The 18,071-nt window shown below is 37.2% G+C and overlaps 1 protein-coding gene across 39 annotated transcripts in view; it reads left to right on the top strand.

The window, feature by feature from the left end:
• LOC132121575 (MAP kinase-activating death domain protein-like) overlaps positions 1-18,071 on the top strand; it is a 69,307-nt gene that overhangs the window by 25,656 nt on the left and 25,580 nt on the right. For 11 of the 39 annotated variants that reach the window (XM_059531248.1, XM_059531275.1, XM_059531139.1 and 8 more), the window contains exons 5-19: positions 4,679-4,988; positions 6,950-7,081; positions 7,165-7,278; positions 7,403-7,483; positions 9,026-9,082; positions 10,721-10,893; positions 11,702-11,937; positions 12,605-12,764; positions 13,344-13,447; positions 13,552-13,748; positions 13,838-14,091; positions 14,211-14,350; positions 14,750-14,848; positions 15,555-15,584; positions 17,387-17,446. In XM_059531248.1, coding sequence (XP_059387231.1) covers positions 4,679-4,988; positions 6,950-7,081; positions 7,165-7,278; positions 7,403-7,483; positions 9,026-9,082; positions 10,721-10,893; positions 11,702-11,937; positions 12,605-12,764; positions 13,344-13,447; positions 13,552-13,748; positions 13,838-14,091; positions 14,211-14,350; positions 14,750-14,848; positions 15,555-15,584; positions 17,387-17,446 — 2,147 coding nt within the window. The remainder of the gene's footprint in view (positions 1-4,678; positions 4,989-6,949; positions 7,082-7,164; positions 7,279-7,402; positions 7,484-9,025; positions 9,083-10,720; positions 10,894-11,701; positions 11,938-12,604; positions 12,765-13,343; positions 13,448-13,551; positions 13,749-13,837; positions 14,092-14,210; positions 14,351-14,749; positions 14,849-15,554; positions 15,585-17,386; positions 17,447-18,071) is intronic. The other 28 variants (XM_059531240.1, XM_059531322.1, XM_059531330.1 and 25 more) reach the window with 4 other exon arrangements.

The raw sequence follows: 18,071 nt of genomic DNA, 5'->3' as shown, positions 1-18,071 counted from the left end.
CCACACAGGAGAGCTTTTAAGATCTTCTTCACATATCAAAGTGGTAACGGTAACTACTACATCCTTCAGTGTATATTGGTAAACAGTCTGTACGATAGCACTCTGCTGCAGATCAATAAGCATTGAGTAGAAAGTATTTTTTCTCTGTGATTTCCTCAGCCGAATCTATTCTTGCGTAACCTAGCAACCACATCCACCATGAGCCACAGTTGCATTTGCAGGCCTCAATTTGTTTTTAGCTGAATTGCCCTGCCAAGCCCCTTTTATTTGCTTGAAGTGTGGAGAATAATTTATCCAGCATAGCAGCTTGTGTCGAGTGTTCAGATCTGCAGTAGTTCATATATTCCATCTAGATGCTATGTTGCTCATTCAGCTGGATTTCAGTCATCTCCATTTCAAACTGAAATGCTATATTTACTTTGCTAGGTTTTAGTCCACAGTTAGCTGTAGTTGGTGTTAGTCCATAATTAGCTAGTTAAACATTGTGTAGACTAGAGTGTAGAGCTTTTTGTAGAGGTGAGGAGGTGATACTATGAATAAAAATGTACTTTGGCTTGCTGGCTTGCTCATTTATATGTTGTTCTTTTTATTCATAAAGGAATAGTTGACCCCAAAATTTAAATGTTTGGGTCATCCAAAATGAAGATGCATTAGTTTCTTCATTGGAACCGATTTGGAGAAATGTAGCATTTCTTTACTTGCTGATCATTGGATCCTCTGCAGTGAATGGGTGCCATCAGAATGAGAGTTCAAACAGCTGATAAAAAAAATCACACTAATCCACAAGCAATACAACTCCAGTCCATTAAATGTGTTTTGTTTATAATAAATAAATCCATCATTAAAACATTTTTAACTTCAAACTGATGAGTCCATTATCTGTATATGCTTTTTTCCTGTTGTCCACTAAGATCAAAATCCACTGACATATATGTTTAAAACAGGTCTAGACATGTTTTTACTTGTAAACGGTGCTTCATCTGTGTGGATTTTTCCTTTGATTTAGCCTAGATTACTTTTTCATTGGAGAAAGCAATTTTATGGATTATGGACTTGAGCCAGTCTAAAGTTGAAAAAGTCTTGATTGATAGTTGTTGTTTTTTTTTTACAAACATGCAGCTTGTGGATTATTGTTATGTTTTAGTCAGCTATTTAATTTGATTACATTCGATCATGAAGTCTACATAAAGCATGAATTTGTTTATATTCATAGAATGAGTCAAACTTCGCTTTTAGCTGTTGTAAATATTAATACATTTTGGCTTGCCAACAATAAACAGCCTACAATTTGGCTAATGGACTGTTATTTGATCAGCTTATTCTTGTGTCGTGCTTAAGTACACTCTATCTTATTGTTTTAATTAGTGCGCCTACCTACTTGGCAGCCTCAAACATATGACCTTATGTCACATTACAGTGAAAATTTCAAATATAAATGACTCCGATTAAATGAGATAATGTTCTGTGTGTTTATGTGCCTTTGCAGTGAATGTGTCTTTAAAGGCCATTTCAAACTCCGTCATCATGTTCTCGCAGTACTGCAGTGACCTTGGCATTACCCACATTTGTAGTCTTTCAGTATGCACGACTCAACCTTATAATGATAAAGGATCATGCGTCATACTGCTCTCGGCTATTCTGTGGGAGAATAACCATATGTCAGTAGACTGGCCTAATGGACAAACCAGAAATCAGTTTTCACTTAAACCACTACTGCAACTAAGTTTCACATTTGATGTCCACATTTAATGAAACGCAGGACACCCATGGTCATGGATAACCAAGAAGTTTGAGGAAATTGTGGTTTCCAGGATTAAAGAATATACACAGTAAATATATTCATAATTCAAAACAGTTCTATTTCAAGTGAATGCTGTACTTTTGAACTTTCTATTAATGAAAAAGAATCCTAAAAATGTTTTATCACTCAACACAAATGCACAGTGGTTTTTAACACTGAAAATCATAAAAAGAAATGTTTCTTGAGCACCAAATCAGCATATTAGACTGATTTTCTATCACAAGAATAAATTACATTTGCAAATAAATTCAAATAGATATCATTCATTTTAAATCGTAGCAATATTTCACAAAGTTACTGTATCAATTTGATGTTTTGATCAAGTAAATGCTCCCTTGGTAAACATAGAGACTTCTTTCCAAAACTTAAAAATCTTACCAATCCACAAACTTTTGAAGAGTAGTGCATGTTTCAGTTTATTTTTAGGTAGATTTTGGATGACAGGAAGGAATATAAAAGTATGGAACTTCAGATGCAGGAATCCTGAATACCATACACTATTTTGCATATTGTAATATCAGATTAGCATCATCAGTTTTCATTGCGGAACTGTGGTTGGCTAGACTAGAGACCCGATATTCATTAGCATTTGTGTCCCTAAACAGGCCTGTGTTAATATGCAACAATTTAAGTACATGTATGCAGCAACAGCACAATTAATGAAGATGTCTCAGTGGTTTTGCCGATACAAGTTGATAGTAGAAGGAAAAAGACAGGTAGAGTGCAAGAGAACAAAACACTTTAAGAGCTGGAGCGAGTGCGTGGAGCTGGTGGAGACAGGCTGGATGACAGATTGAGGCCACTGACTGTTCTCAGAGCAGCTGAGAGAAGTGGGAGTTCTCAGATGAACCAGTTATGACTTACTGCAGCACCTCTACTCAGCCCACACAGCCATAGTCTGGCCTGTCTGGATCTTAGACGCTAAGCTTGTATATTTAAGCTCCAGTGAATTGATATTAACTATTATGTAGGCCTAAATGATCTACCAGGAAAGCCTTGACAAACTTAAACCATTATTATAAGCAAAATGAAAATCCTTTGTGGCCTTCATTGATAATTACAAGTTACTTCAATGCTATCAACTCTTTTGACTTGAAGTCCCACCATTTTCCAACACAATATTTAAAATACAAACTGAAATATTTAATGTTAAATAGTTTTAAGCCATCCTGCTACCTCCTTGCTAAGCCCCCCTGGTTTTGAGAACCACTGCTGTAATGCATTCATGGCAAGAAATCATTATGATTTATGCTGATATTATCCAAAACCCCTTTTTGGCTATGGCGCGTCTAAAGTTTCTGAGGGCACTCTACTAATCTTTTTAGAACTGGTTTGGACATTATACTTGATACCAGTGATTCTCTGTTGGTATTGAGTTATACTGAGAGTATTATTGAGAATAAAGCTAATTCTGATTCTGTGAAAATATTCCCCAGACAATTACAGAACTGCCACCAGCTCCTTGAATGATTGAAAAGGCAAGATGGATCCATGGATTTGTGATGTTTATTTCTGACCTTACCAATCTTGTACTTTCCAATTTTCCAGACAAACTAGAGATTTCTGTTTATGAAAATCCCAGAAGATTAGCTGGCTCTTGAGATACTCGGACCACTCTGTTATTATCATCCTATGGTTAAAATCATGTATAAAAAACATTCCTTCATAGTTTCAAAAAAATCCAATCGTAATTTTTTTTTATCTGATAAAAATTATTGTAGTACTTTAAAAATTTGTAAAGAAAAAACATACCAGGTTTGCTGTGTTTGTTTGTAAGAACACAATTTGTACACTTTGTACACCACACTTCACTGTAAAACACAGCATGTATGTGACCCTGGACCACAAAACCAGTCTTAAGTCTCTGGGGTACATTTTTAGCAATAGCCAAAAAACATTGTATGGGTCAAAAACATAGATTTTTTTTACATGCCAAAAATCATTAAGATATTGAGTAAAGATCATGTTCCATGAAGATATTTTGTAAATTTCCTACCCTAAGTATATCAAAACTTAATTTTTGATTAGTAATATACATTGCTAAGAACTTAATTTGGACAACTTTAAAGGTGATGTTCTCAATAATTCAATTTTTTTTGCACTCTTGGATTCCAGATTTTCAAATAGTATAATATTTTATAATAGTATAATACAAATAATATTTTAAAATCTTGGCCAAATATTGCCCTATCCTAACTAATCATACATCAATGGAAAGATCATTTATACAGCTTTCAGATTCACAAGATTGATGCTTAAGACTGATTTTGTGGTCCAGGGTCACATATATATTTATTAAATTAAAGCATAGTTTTATTTTGATTAACCGTGCAGCCATATTTTCTTCCTCATTCTAATGTTTGGTTTGCATAATTCAACCAATTGAACATAAGGTAATTATGCATTGATTTGCTGCTGCAAGAATGCCTGATTAGATATTTGCATTAAGAATGAGAATATATGGTAATGCAAACAGTAAGTGACCACTGTTGTGTATGTTATGCTGTAGTCTAGTGCTTGTAGAGCTTTTGAACCGTGTGCCTGGTCACTGCTGTGCCGTTTTTCTTCAAGTGATTAGTAGTTTAATCCTGAACAGTAGAAACCAGCTGCCACTGTTTTTGTGCTATTTCTGTTTTCTGTGTAGATGCTAGAATAAATCATTAGATTAAGACAATACCTGAATGTACTGGACAGTTCAAAAACTAGTTAATGAATAATTAAATGTTCAGAAATTTCAAGGAATGAAACAGAACTGAGGAGCAGCATGAACAAAGACAAAACAATTGAAAGAGAGCTTGTCATACTTGTTCCTTTGAACCCGAACCCTGATCCTGATCAAACACTTTAAATGTGTATTTGTGTATTTATCTCCCTCAGGGACACAATGTGGCGTGTGTTCACAGGGGCTCTCTCCGTCGAGGAAAAGGAAAAGGGCAGTCAGGTGCTTCAGGACCTGAGGGAGATCGAGTCATGGGTGTATCGGCTGCTGCGCTCCCCTGTGCCTGTTGCTGGTCAGCGACGTGTTGATGTGGAAGTGCTCCCCCATGACCTGCATTCTGCCCTGACCTTTGCCCTTCCAGACCCTTCCCGCTTCAGCATTGTAGACTTCCCTCTCCACCTGCCCCTGGAGCTGCTGGGAGTTGATGCTTGTCTGCAGGTCCTGGCCTGCATTCTGCTGGAGCACAAGGTATGGATGGCCAGAGGAACACAACCAGATGTCTATCAGATGACAGAGACCCATAGATTACTATATTTGTGTACTGTTTTCATGGTACACCAACTTATGTCAAAGAACATGGTGCCACCACAGTTAATGTACAGAAATACAATATGCATCTGTATCATAATGCATCTGTGATGTGGTGATGCTTACATTTACCTCACTGGTAAGGATGCATCATATACCAGTACCATATGAGACCCTGGACCACAAAACCTTTTTTGAAACTGTGATTTTATTGATTTATAGTTTTATAGGATAGGATAATATTTGGCCGAGATATTTGAAACCATTTGAAAGTCTGGAATCTAAGAGTGCAAAAAAATCTAAATGTTGATTAAAATCTCCTTTAAAGTTGTCCAAATGAAGTCCTTAGCAATACATGTTACTAATCAAAAATTAAGTTTTGATATATTTACAGTAGGAATTTACAAAATATCTTTATGGAACATGATCTTTACTTAATAATCTTGTGATTTTTGGCATAAAAAAAAAATCGATAATTCTGATACAATGCATTGTTGGCTATTGCTACAAATATACCTGTGCTACATATGACTGGCTTTGTGCTCCAGGGTCACATATCAGTTATTAGCCGATTTAATTAAAGGTTTAGTTCACCCAAAAATGAAAATTCTGGCTGCTGGTTTCTTGGGTCAACATAATCACACGCATGCGTCATGCTCCTCTCGTGAATGTGTTGAAGACTGACATTGAAGAGAAGAAATTGTCGAAAAGTGCTGTATCCAAGCATGTTAACATAAAGTTAAGTGAAAGGAAAAAGTGTGGAAGAAAAAGATGCACAACCAACCGAGAGAACCGCAGCCTTATGTGGATTGTGAAGCAAACTAGATTCAAGAATTTTAAAGAGCATCACAAGGAATGGACTGAGGCTGGGATCAAGCCATACATACGTATCAAGGAATTTGGCTACAGTTGTCTTATTCCTTTTGTTAAGCCACTCCTGAACCACAGACAACATCAGATGCGTCTTACCTGGGCTAAGGAGAAGAAGAACTGGACTGTTGCCTAGTGGTCCAAACTTTCTTTTCAGATGAGAGCAAGTTTTGTATTTCATTTGGAAACCAATGTTCTACAGTCTGGAGGAAGGGTGGAGAAGCTCATAGCCCAAGTTGCTTGAAGTCCAGTGTTAAGTTTCCACAGTCTTCTGCTTGTGTTGGTTCATTGTGTTTTTTGAAAACCAAAGTCACTGCCTTGTTTACCAAGAAATCTTGGAGCACTTCGTGCTTCCTTCTGCTGACCAGCAGGATTTGGCACCTGCCCACACTGCCAAAAGCACCAGAAGTTGGTTAAATGACAATGGTGTTGGTGTGCTTGACTGGCCAGCAAACTCACCAGATCTGAACCCCACAGAGAATCTACACCTGAGAATCTATGGGCTATTGTCAAGAGGAAGATGAGAAACAAGAGACCAAACAATACAGATGAGCTGAAGGCTACTGTCAAAGAAACCTGGGCTTCCATACCACCTCAGCAGTGCCACAAACGGATCACCTCCATGCCATGCCAAATTGAAGCAGTAATTAAAGCAAAAGGAACCCTTACTAAGTATTGAGTACATGTACAGTAAATGAACATACTTTCCAGAGGGCCAACAATTCACAAAAAATTTTTTTATTGGTCTTATGAAGTATTCTAATTTGTTGAGATGTGAATCTGAGCCAAAAATGTCAGCCAAAATCATCACAATTAAAAAACCCAAAGACTTAAACTGCTTCAGTCTGTGTGCATTGAATTTATTTAATACACGAGTTTCACAATTTGAGTTGAATTACTGAAATAAATTAACTTTTCCACAACATTCTAATTTATTGAGATGCACCTGTATGTGTAGATTTTATAATTTGATCATTATCGTTTTGTGTCCAGTGACCTGGAGACTTACTCTCACCCTCTGCTGTGTGTAGGTGGTATTGCAGTCTCGAGATTATAACGCTCTCTCAATGAGCGTCATGGCATTTGTTGCAATGATTTACCCCCTTGAGTACATGTTTCCTGTCATTCCACTGTTGCCCACCTGCATGGCCTCCGCAGAACAGGTACCACAATGTCTTTTTTGACCAGTTGGTGTATAAACAATGAAGCTCCCTTTATTTGTCACACACATATCTTATTTTTCTAGCTCCTGCTAGCACCTACTCCATATGTCATTGGTGTGCCTGCCAGTTTCTTCCTGTACAAGTCTGATTTTAAGATGCCTGATGACGTTTGGTTAGTGGATCTGGACTGCAACAAGGTATATCTGTCTGTAACTACCCAGACAGGGGCTTGTGGATTCTACCATGCTGTAAAGCTTTTAATAATTAATTACGTATACACTATAGTGGTCTTATGTTGCTTCTATATCTTTATCAATGTAGGTCATTGCTCCAAGCAACGCAGAATTTCTCCCTCCCCTTCCTGAACCCGAGGCCTCTGAGCTGAAGAAACATTTAAAGCAGGTAAGCGAACCAGATGGTCTCTTTTCTCTGAGGAGCCCTACCATTAGCTCTGAATAGGAATTGGATACTAACTGGATTCTAGAAGAAATGCATAGTAATTATATTGCCTTCTAACAGCTGCTGTAAATATGGTCTATATTGGTCTAACTGCATTTAAACCAAGGAGATGGCTAGCAATGCAAAGAGATTTTTTTAAACCCTGCCATTTGAAGCAAAATGCAGACATAAAATTAGACATTTTCTGATGTTTCTGGGGTTTATGTTGATGGATTCATATTTTATATGATCACATATATGTATTGTAATCACTATATATTCTCCCCTTTTTTGTTCCAGCTCTTGGAGGTAATAAGTTTGGAGTTTCCCTATCTATAGACTCAATAATGGTTATAGTTCTTTTGCTTAACCCTTTACAATCCCACATAGTCCCTTATCTAGAGTTTCTGACCTGATTCTGGCACCTCTGAGCTTAATCAAACCCCATTCATATAAACCCTTTAAACATTTCACTATGTTGTCATTAATCATTGTCATATACTGACCAACTCTGTCCTTCCTCATGTCTTTTTAATAGAGATGCATTTAATTTGGTCACAGTCTGTTGTTTTTGTTTTTGCTGGTCTGCAACAGAATTTCTCAGCCAAATTGATTTACCATTTTATTCATCTTGCATCCAACATAATTATCATGCTGTCATTTGTAATAACTCAAGCCAAAATAGTCAATACACTGAATCATCAGTTGTGTCTCACAGACCATGAGTCATGAATCTTCATTCGCCATTATGAATCATCATGAGTCAGGTTCTCATCTTCAGATCATTATTGTTCGAAAAGCTGATTTAGATTGAAGGTCATCTTTTTCAGTGGTCTATAGATGTAAATTATTGCCCTATCATTCATGAACCACACATAATAGCTCAAGAGCTCTATGAGCTAATATGGAAATCATACTTTTCTTGTGACTGTCATTCAGTTCTGTTTCTCACTCAGTTTAGCTTTAGATTTTAAGTAAATGTTATGTAACATCCTTACTGTCAAAATGAAATCAACATTTACTCTGTTCCTTCCTTAATGCACATTCATAGGAACAAAATGTCATAATATATCTCACTAGAATGTCATTTCTTTTTGGGTAACCAAAAAGAACAACTCGTTTCACTTTTTGTTTGTTGAAAATCCTGTTTCACTCTGAAAAGCATCACATTAAAATAGGTTGAGAATGTCATTTTATGTTGACTAGCACCTATCAAACAATGTTTGCAGTCAAATTTTGAGATTTGTACACATTCTCTAATGGCAAGTTTGTGTGAGATCTGCTTCCCTTTCCAACTGATAACCCACTGATTTTCTTGAGATCAGTGTGTTTTATGTCCTGTGTGCACTCATACTGTCCAGCTCACGGTGTGTTGTGTCTTCGCTCTATGTGGTTTCTCCCCATCCTTGAATTGTCTCCACTCATGTTTAGTCACATGATTTCCCAATCTTTCTCAGTAACAGGCAGTCATGTGACATTTCCTCCATGTTTTCTTGTGTCCTTCAGTGTCTGGTAAGATTGACTGTGATAACCCAAAAGCAGATCTTCGCCTCTGATTCCAAGGTTCACAAATCTTTGCATTTTGACTGTGCACGGAAAAATAATCTCTCCCCCCTTCATTAACACCTGTAGCCCTACACTCTCTGTATACTTAACAAATACTGAAGCCATACACATACTTTTTATTCCACATCCTTTGAATAAACAAACTCACAAATACACACACTTGTGACTCTGTTTGCCTCCATATCCCCTAACTCTTTGCACTCTTCCCTCCCTGCAATGAAGGCCCTACAGAGCCCATTTTAACTCATAGCACTATGTTTGGCTTGAGCATGTTTCATTGCAACATCTCACTTACATTATGCTCATAACCCAAAGCAAAAAATCATTGTAAGCAGCTGGAGGAGATTATGTGATTGGTTTGGTGCCGGCCAAATGGCGTGGCGAGACCAGGGTCTGATGGAATGCCAGCTGAGAGGCATTGAGTGAGCAATGGCAGAATTCCCAGAGTGCTTTGTTAATGGCTCTATGTGACGCACCCTTCCCTCTAACATTTTGACTATTAAATCTTTGATGCAACACTGTCGGTTCAGGCAATAGCGTTCTCTTATCCCCATGTTAGATTTTCTGAATTTTAAAGGGATAGTTACCCAGAAATTAAAATTCTGTCATCGGCTACTCACTCTTATATTGTTCCACATCCATAAGACTTTCGCTTCTCTTCGAAAAACAAATGACATTCGAAGACATTTGTAATGGAACCTGAGAGATTTCTTTCCCTCCACTGAAAGTTCATTTGTGATCCAGGACCACAAAATAAGGGACAGTTTTTTGAAACTGAGATTTTTACATCATCTGAAAGCTGATAGGTAAATAATTGGCCGAGATACAGCTATTTGAAAATCTGAGGATGCAAAAAAAATTAAACATTGATAAAATCTCCTTTAAAGTTTTCCAAATGAAGTCCTTAGCAATGCATATTACAAATCAAAAATGAAGTTATTATAAATTTATGGTAGGAAATTTAAAAAATATCTTCATGGAACATGATCTTTACTTAATATCCTAATGATTTTTGGCATAAAAGAAAAATCACGAATTTTGACCGATACAGTGTTGGCTATTGCTACAAATGTACCCGTGCTACTTATGTCCAGGGTCATATTTGACCAAAACATTGACAATAAAGACATTGTAAATGTAATCCATGTGAATCTTCAAAAGAGACATAATGACTTTATATAATGAACAGATTTATATTAGATTTATTTATATGATTCATCTATCAACACTGACATAGATCTCATTAAATATCGTAAACCAAAGCTCAAATGTACGTGTTTACTGTGCGTGAACCAATTAGGGTTTGTTCACGGTTGAGCTTCGGCTTACCATAAACCAAAATCAAGGCATGTAAATTCTGACAGAATTAAAATTTTGGGGTGAACTATCCCCTAAATCTAATCACACGCAATCTTGTTTAAATAAAAATAGTGACTATGATTTTACCTTTGCAATGCATTCGATTTTTAGACAAGTAACTGTAGGCCTCCAGTGTGAGACATGATTGCCTGAGGCGATAGTGCTCTTACATCAGTCTCCTCTGTCAGGATTCATTGTTAAATTGATCTCTACTCTATCCATCTTCCTCCTCCACTTCTCTCTCTCTTGCTCTGTGTCATCGACTCCTCTGTGCAGGCTCTGGCTAGCATGAGTCTGAACACACAGCCTATTCTAAACCTGGAGAAGTTTCAGGATGGACAAGAGATGTCTTTATTGCCCCCTGGTCGTGACAAAGCCTCCCCTTCCTCCACTGAGTTCAACCCACTCATCTATGGCAATGATGTGGACTCGGTTGATGTTGCCACAAGGTATGATAACATATAGCATACTTTATCAAACTGTATCAAACTTTATCAAATGTGACATGAATTAGTGGCTGGTAGAGTTGCAAGGTTAATAGAACATGATTTTGGTGTAATTTGAAGTACCAGATGGAGCTAAAAATAATGCTTCTTTCTAAACATATGGAAGACCTGGTCATAATGTTTGCTAGTAGGCTTCCATGAGTTTCTAAACAATCAATGGGTCTCATTCAACGTGTATACATGCAGATTTGTGTGTGATATCTGCATACAATTGCTTTCATGAAAAAACGAAAATGTATTTATTAATGAAAAATAAATAGTTTGGGCATGTTTTATGCACATTTCTGTCCTTGGGTGTGCTGTCCCTCATTTGGAATACTTCAAATCCATCAACATTAGAATAAGGTTAAGAACAAATTGTGAATCAAAAAATTAAAATTTTCCGTGAGCGGTTGTCCTGTATGTATAAATATAAATAGTCCATACAATAATTAGCAAATGAGACCTGCTGTATTTGTTAGTGGTCCAGAAAACAGAATTTGAACCAAGCCTAAAAAAGATACTAATGTTTGTACCATTTCGCCATATAAAGTACATAATAGCTACGTGTTCCTGTAGCTCAGTTGGTAGGGCACTGCACAATTGATAAAAGCGTCTGCTAAATGCATAAATTTAATTTAATTTAATTTAATTTAATTTAATTTAATTTAATTTAATTTAATTTAATTTAATTTAATTTAATTTAATTTAATTTAATTTAATTTAATTTAATTTAATAGAAATGTTTATTTTTTTTTAATTTTGCCCTTAGGGTGGCGATGGTGAGGTTCTTCAACTCTCCAAATGTGCTGCAAGGGTTCCAGATGCACACTCGCACTCTGCGGCTCTTCCCCCGTCCTGTGGTGGCATTCCAGGCCACGTCTTTCCTGGCCTCTAGGCCAAGGCGGAATGGATTCACCGAAAAGCTCTCCCACACCCAGGCAGTGGAGTACTATGGAGAGTGGGCTCTCAGCCCCACCAATCTGGCTTTCCAAAGGATTCATAACAGTGAGAGACACAGATACACCTCATCCGTTGTCCTTAAATTGCTATTTCTTTCACCCCCCAGATTTGACTGTCACAGTTCGCCCCCTAGTGCATATGTGATGACTTCTCAATTAGTTATCAATTTCAATTTGTGAAGACACTGACAGTAAGAGAATTAAACCTGTTTTTATTGACCATGGTTAGCATAAATGAATAATGTATGAATAGTTGCCCATAAAAATGATGGCCAACAGTTTTAGAAGGGACATATTATGGGGTTACGCTAAAATGTAGTTTATTCTCACCTTGTGTAAATAAATCAAATCTGTTCAGAAGGTCGCACACCATATATTTGCACAAGTTACAGTATTTACATATAATAATGTGGTATATTTTATATATATATATATATATATATATATATGTGTGTGTGTGTGTGTGTGTGTGTACAGTAGATATAGTGTAAAACTAAAATTAAGTCTCACATCTGCAAAGGGGGAGAACTCCACTCAGCCCACTCTTCAGTTGTGACTTCCAGTCTGTATGCTGTTTGTTGCATTGTAAATGCAGCTTTACTCTTACCTGCATGTAGTTTCACTATGAAGAGTGTCTATTATGTTTTTCCCATTTTGTATGTAGCCAGTAATTATACTGTGTGTGTGTGTGTGTGTGTGTGTGTGTGTTTCAGATGTGTATGACCCCTCTCTAATAGGCGATAAGCCTAAGTGGTATGCCCACCAGTTACAGCCGGTATTCTACCGTGTGTACGATGGGAACTCTCATCTGGCACAGGCGCTGAGTGGACCCCTGCAGGATGAGACCAATGATTCAGACCCAACAGATGACAGGTTACAAAAACACCCAATACACACTCATCCTTGCATACTTTGTACTCACTAACACACATACAGTAGACCTTTATTCATGTTTACCTAAACTCATTCTTTTTTTACGTATACATACACAAAGTCTGGATTATTCTTTTATTTTTTCAAGAATTTAGATGATGAAATAAATAATTTTATTCAGCAAGCATGTTTTCAGTTGTTAAGAAATGAAAGTAAAGAAGACTGTTATTGTGAACTTTCTATATGTCAAAGAATCCTGACATATAGCAGAACTGTTTTCAACATTTCTAATAAGAAATTAAAATACTGGAATGAATTATTGAACTATGGGGTAATGGCTGCTGAAAATTCAGTTTTGCCATCATAAAATTACATTTTAAAATAGAAGAGGTTTATTTTTAAATCAAAATAATCTGAAAACATAGCTGTTTGTCACTATTTGTGGTCAAATAAATGAAGGCTTGGTTAGCATAAGACTTCTTCTTTCGAAAATATTACAAAACTTAACCCACATGCATTTTTGTGTTTAAACTGTTATTGTCTTTTTAAAACTATATTATTTGTTGCTGTTTATTTTAGTGGCAGTGACAGTGAAGCATACGATGACTCTAGCTCTTCCTACTCGTCTCTTGGAGACTTTGTGAATGAGATGATCAAAGGGGAAATACAAGGGGACACACCAAGTTAGCTTCTTCTTTTTTAATCACTTTCCTGACAATAGATTCTTCTACCTTACCTCTTCTTACCAATAATGGCTTCATAATCGTTATGTTTACACTCTTTCTAGATGTTGACACCCTGACCCATGCTGCGCTGGAAGACGTGAATGAGGTAGAGATTCATGACTTCCAAGAGTATAAGGGGGACAACGGTGACCCAGATCCAGAAGGCCCCCTGGAAGCAGCGGACAGCCAGCCACTGCGGTCCAGCTCTAGCACGACGGCCAGTTCTAGCCCCAGTACAGTCATACAGGGAGTCAACCATGTCAGTCCCCAAACTACATGTGTACATCTGAATCTAGAAGAAAGCATAATGAGCTGTGATCTGTAAAGTGTGTGTGTTTGTTTGTGTAGGAACAGAAGGAACCTGCTGAGGTGGAGGCGACAGCAGGCATAACCCTCCCTAACTCTGTCCCAGGATTGGGAGCTCCACCTTTTACAAGACCCACCCCTGATCCGGTCCCTGTTGACCCATCCAATAAAAGGCGAGACTATGATAATCCCTATTTTGAGCCCCAGTATGGCTTCCCTTCAGAGGAGGATACTGAAGCAGATGAGCAGGAGGAGAGTTACACACCGCGATTCAACCAGAATCTCAATGGCAACAAGTATGTACTTGGAGATAATCCTACACAAACACTCAGAATCTATATATCTGCTGCACAGACCAGCTCTCAACATCCTCTCCTTGAATTGTGTGTGTGTGTGTGTGTGTGTGTGTGTTTAGACCGTCTCGTCCATTGAGACCCAGCAGCCTGAAGCTTCCGGGTGAATCTGATGGAGAGGGGGACTCCAGAAATAGCTCTCCGAACTCCACCATCTCCAACAATAGCAACGATGGCTTCGGGGGACTCATGTCCTTCGCCAGTGAGTGGCCAGCTTAACATAACCTCTATTCATTCCTTAGTAGCTTATGCTCACGTTTTGCAAAATTGGACATAAAAATATTGAAAACACAAATGAATGTTTGAATATGTTTGCTTGACAAAAGAGAATAACGCTAACAGGATAGAGAAATACTAGAAGGTTACATTGCATTCTTTCAACTTTAATATTTGTTAACACACTACCGTTCAAAAGTATAGGATCAGTACTTTTTTTAAGGATTTAATAAAAATTAAAAAAAAACAGTAAACAAATGATTTTCATGTTACACTAAACACTAAAATTGCCCCTTGTGGGATTAATAAAGTTGTTAACTTAAACAGTGTTACACAGAAATGTGTGTTCCCTATTGTACGTCTCACCTTAATCGTATGTGTGCAGGTAACCTGTATAAAAACCATGGCACCAGTTTCAGTCTGTCCAGTCTGGCTCTGCCTAATAAAGCTCGAGAGAAGAACACGCCATTCCCCAGCCTCAAAGGTACATACATCCCCTCAGATCTCTCCATGCGACCTTCTCGCTCATCCACTCATTTCGCCCCGTCTCATTTTTCCAGTCTAGTCCAGTTATCTTCTATTCTTCTTCTTTTACTTCCTCTCCTTCTCTCCAAATGCTTTCCTCACCTTTCCTTTCCCTGCCTTCTTCTTTTTTTACTCTGGCTTTACAAAGGCAGTGTGACTAATGGTTGAATAACTCTAATTAGATTGAACTTGTTATAAAACATCCACTGAATTCAAGTAATTTAAGGGTCAAATAAGTAGATGTTAATTCTACTCCAGTAATTCTGTTTAGTACATGCAGTAGGTTTAGAAAGGCTCCAACCTCAGCTGTTTAAAAGCAATATTTCTTCTTCTTAGTTTTCATTGTTCTACTTTTTCTCTTCTTCCTTTATAATTTGTTGTATTTCTTTTAAAGAATATTTTAATTTTGATTTAACAGAGGACTCAGATCAAGGTTTGTGGGAATGTTGCCTGATTTCTTTGCCCCCCCCCATGTCTTTTATCCAGTGTTGCTGCCCTGAAAGTGCTGAATATCTTGCCTCCTTTTTGCACTGTAAACTGATTTAGTGGAAAATGGTGGTGTAGACATATAGTCACTTTCTAAAGTAGCAACCTCAGTTTTTCTATCTGTTATTGTTGACTTTATTTTCTGTTTGTTTATGATTTTGGATGATTGTATTGCTCAGACGATGCTGATGACAGTCCCGAGAGTCCTGGTATGTTTTCTATCTGTAGCCTGCCCTAATGATGAAACCAGTTGCTGTTTCTAGTAATATAGACCCTTTGAGTCCTGAGAGAATGAGAAACTCCTAACTCCTATCCTTGATGCTTCCTTTTACACCCCTGAATCTCAACTATAGCGCCAAACAGCACTTGTCATGAACTGATAATGTGTGCTATTTCAGGGTTGGAAAAGAAAATCTTGTGGGACAGCAGTTTGGAAGAGGATATATCTGTGCCCACATATATCCACTATGCCTCTCCTCCTCCTATTCTGTGATTGTTAGTAATGAACATAATAATGGTGGCACCTTAATAGACAACAGCCAGTTTGTGGTTGCATTTCAAAACCTTTTTCTTTCTATACTGAAAGGATGTTTCCATAGGAATGGAATGAGATGATTTTTGACTGCTCTTTGTGTTGTGTGCGGTGTGTTTTTCCTTTATTTGTGTGTCATCTCAGTTGGAGACAGATTTGAGGTCTGTTCCAATTCAATTCCACCTGAAAGATAACAAAACCACGCTGGGAGAAGTTCAGCCTCTCAGTACATTTCAAGCTCTGATCAGCTTCAGAACTGAAATGTGGTTTCTGCTAAACTTGGTAGATGGGTTTCCACCAAAGTCTCGATGAAGGAGACTTTGAAGTCTGGTGGTTGTGTAGGAGTTTTAAAATAAATCAATGATATGTCAAGGATTGTAGCTTACATGAACAGATAGTGTGCCGCTTTAAGCAGAGCAGTAGTACTGCTGCTTTTAAAGCTGGGTACTGGAGAAAACCAATAGAGCACTTCAGGACACGAAAGCACACTGCAGTTCAGCATTCCATGATTATTTTTTTTCTTTTAATGTTCAGTAAACACACACACAAACACCCTTTTGTTGTCTTTATCGACCAGACAGTCCTTCCAGTAGTTTAACTGTGTCAGTTTTACCCCCTTTGCTATATCCTAAAAGTAAATTTTTGCGCATATTTTTCAAACAATATCAAAACTCACAGGAAATACAAATATGATTAGCAATATAAAGCACAGAATTATGCCTATCCTTATTTAAAAAACTCACACTGAGCAGAATGAATCTGGTTTTCATGTCATGTTGAATGTGATAATTCCTTTAAAGTTGAAACGGAAGGAACAGCATCTGGACTGTACATCCCAATATAATGGATTATTGGGGAAAAAATAAAAATAAAATGGGGACTTTGATCTGTTCATTGATTGTTAGTTGGATTTTAATAATGCAACTTGCAATTGATTTTGTTATGTTTAATTGGACTAAATGATTAGAGAAGTATTGCTCGGTCACCTAAAAAAACTGAGTTATGACATTTGATTAAAAAAAATAAAAAATAAAAAAATTAAACATGCACAGATTAATTGTTTACGCTATGATGTATAACATGCATTTACCAAATAGAGTGACATTTTTAATTTCATGGCAACTTTAAAAAATAAAATATTTCAGTTCATTTATAAATTATTTTGAAAAGCACAATTTACTTATTTAGAGCTGAAACATTGTTTAAATAATATTTCTGCTCATTATATGCCATGGTGTTTTTTTTTTCTCTATGAATGGAGTTGGAGTTGGAATGGAGTCTGAAATGCTTATATTTTTCTGATTTCAGTCTTTCTCTCTCTTTTTCATATTCCATGCTCTCTGCTGGTTTCTCTGTTGTATATGTACATGTGTCTGGTGCTTGTGGTTGTGGGTTGATGTTTGGACTGGTTCTGTCTGGGCCGGTGTTGTTCTCTGTCCCCTCTTTGACCCCTGCACTAATTCTGGCTTCTGTGTCCAGTATTTGGGCTAAATTCTCTAATGGAGATTGTAACAGAGATCGGCCCGGGGAGCGGAGAAGGTGGGTTCTGCCCTTTGCTGCGTGAGCTGCATGCTTCTCCAAAGCCAGTCAGCTACATCTCCCAGCATCCTGTTCCACCATTGCTTCCTCATTCCTAATGTCAGATGTCAGTCACTGTCGAGTGTGTGTTTGACTCTTTTGTTTCACATGGCATCTGTTCTGCTGATGTACTGGACCTGTAATGTAAAAAGAAAAAAAAATTGTGCTGTGTTATATAGAAAGTCTGGGTTTGGATTATGGATTATCCTAAAAATGAGATGAAGTTGGGTGAGAAAATGTCCAGAATGTGCAGATCTATGCAGAAAGTGGCTTTGAAAATAAATGTGTTGATTTTGCGGGGAAAAAAGGGGCAATTACTTAGTAATTATCGCAAAATAAACAGACTCATGGTTATTGAAGATTGTTCTGAACAACAATTGGGTCCTGATGATCCCGTCTTTTTGTTCCCATATTGACCTTCTGACTATACATTATAGTTTGAGGATAGTAAGATTTGTTGTATTGGTCACAAAGGCTGCATTTATTTGATAAAAAAATATATATGTATTTAAATATAGCAAATACAGTAATGTTCAAATCTAAATGAACTGTTTTCTATTTTAATATATTTTAAAATGTAGTTTAT

The sequence above is a fragment of the Carassius carassius genome, chromosome 3 (genome assembly GCF_963082965.1).
Source record: "Carassius carassius chromosome 3, fCarCar2.1, whole genome shotgun sequence".
Lineage (NCBI taxonomy): Eukaryota > Metazoa > Chordata > Actinopteri > Cypriniformes > Cyprinidae > Carassius > Carassius carassius.
This window is presented reverse-complemented; position numbering and strand designations above follow the sequence as displayed.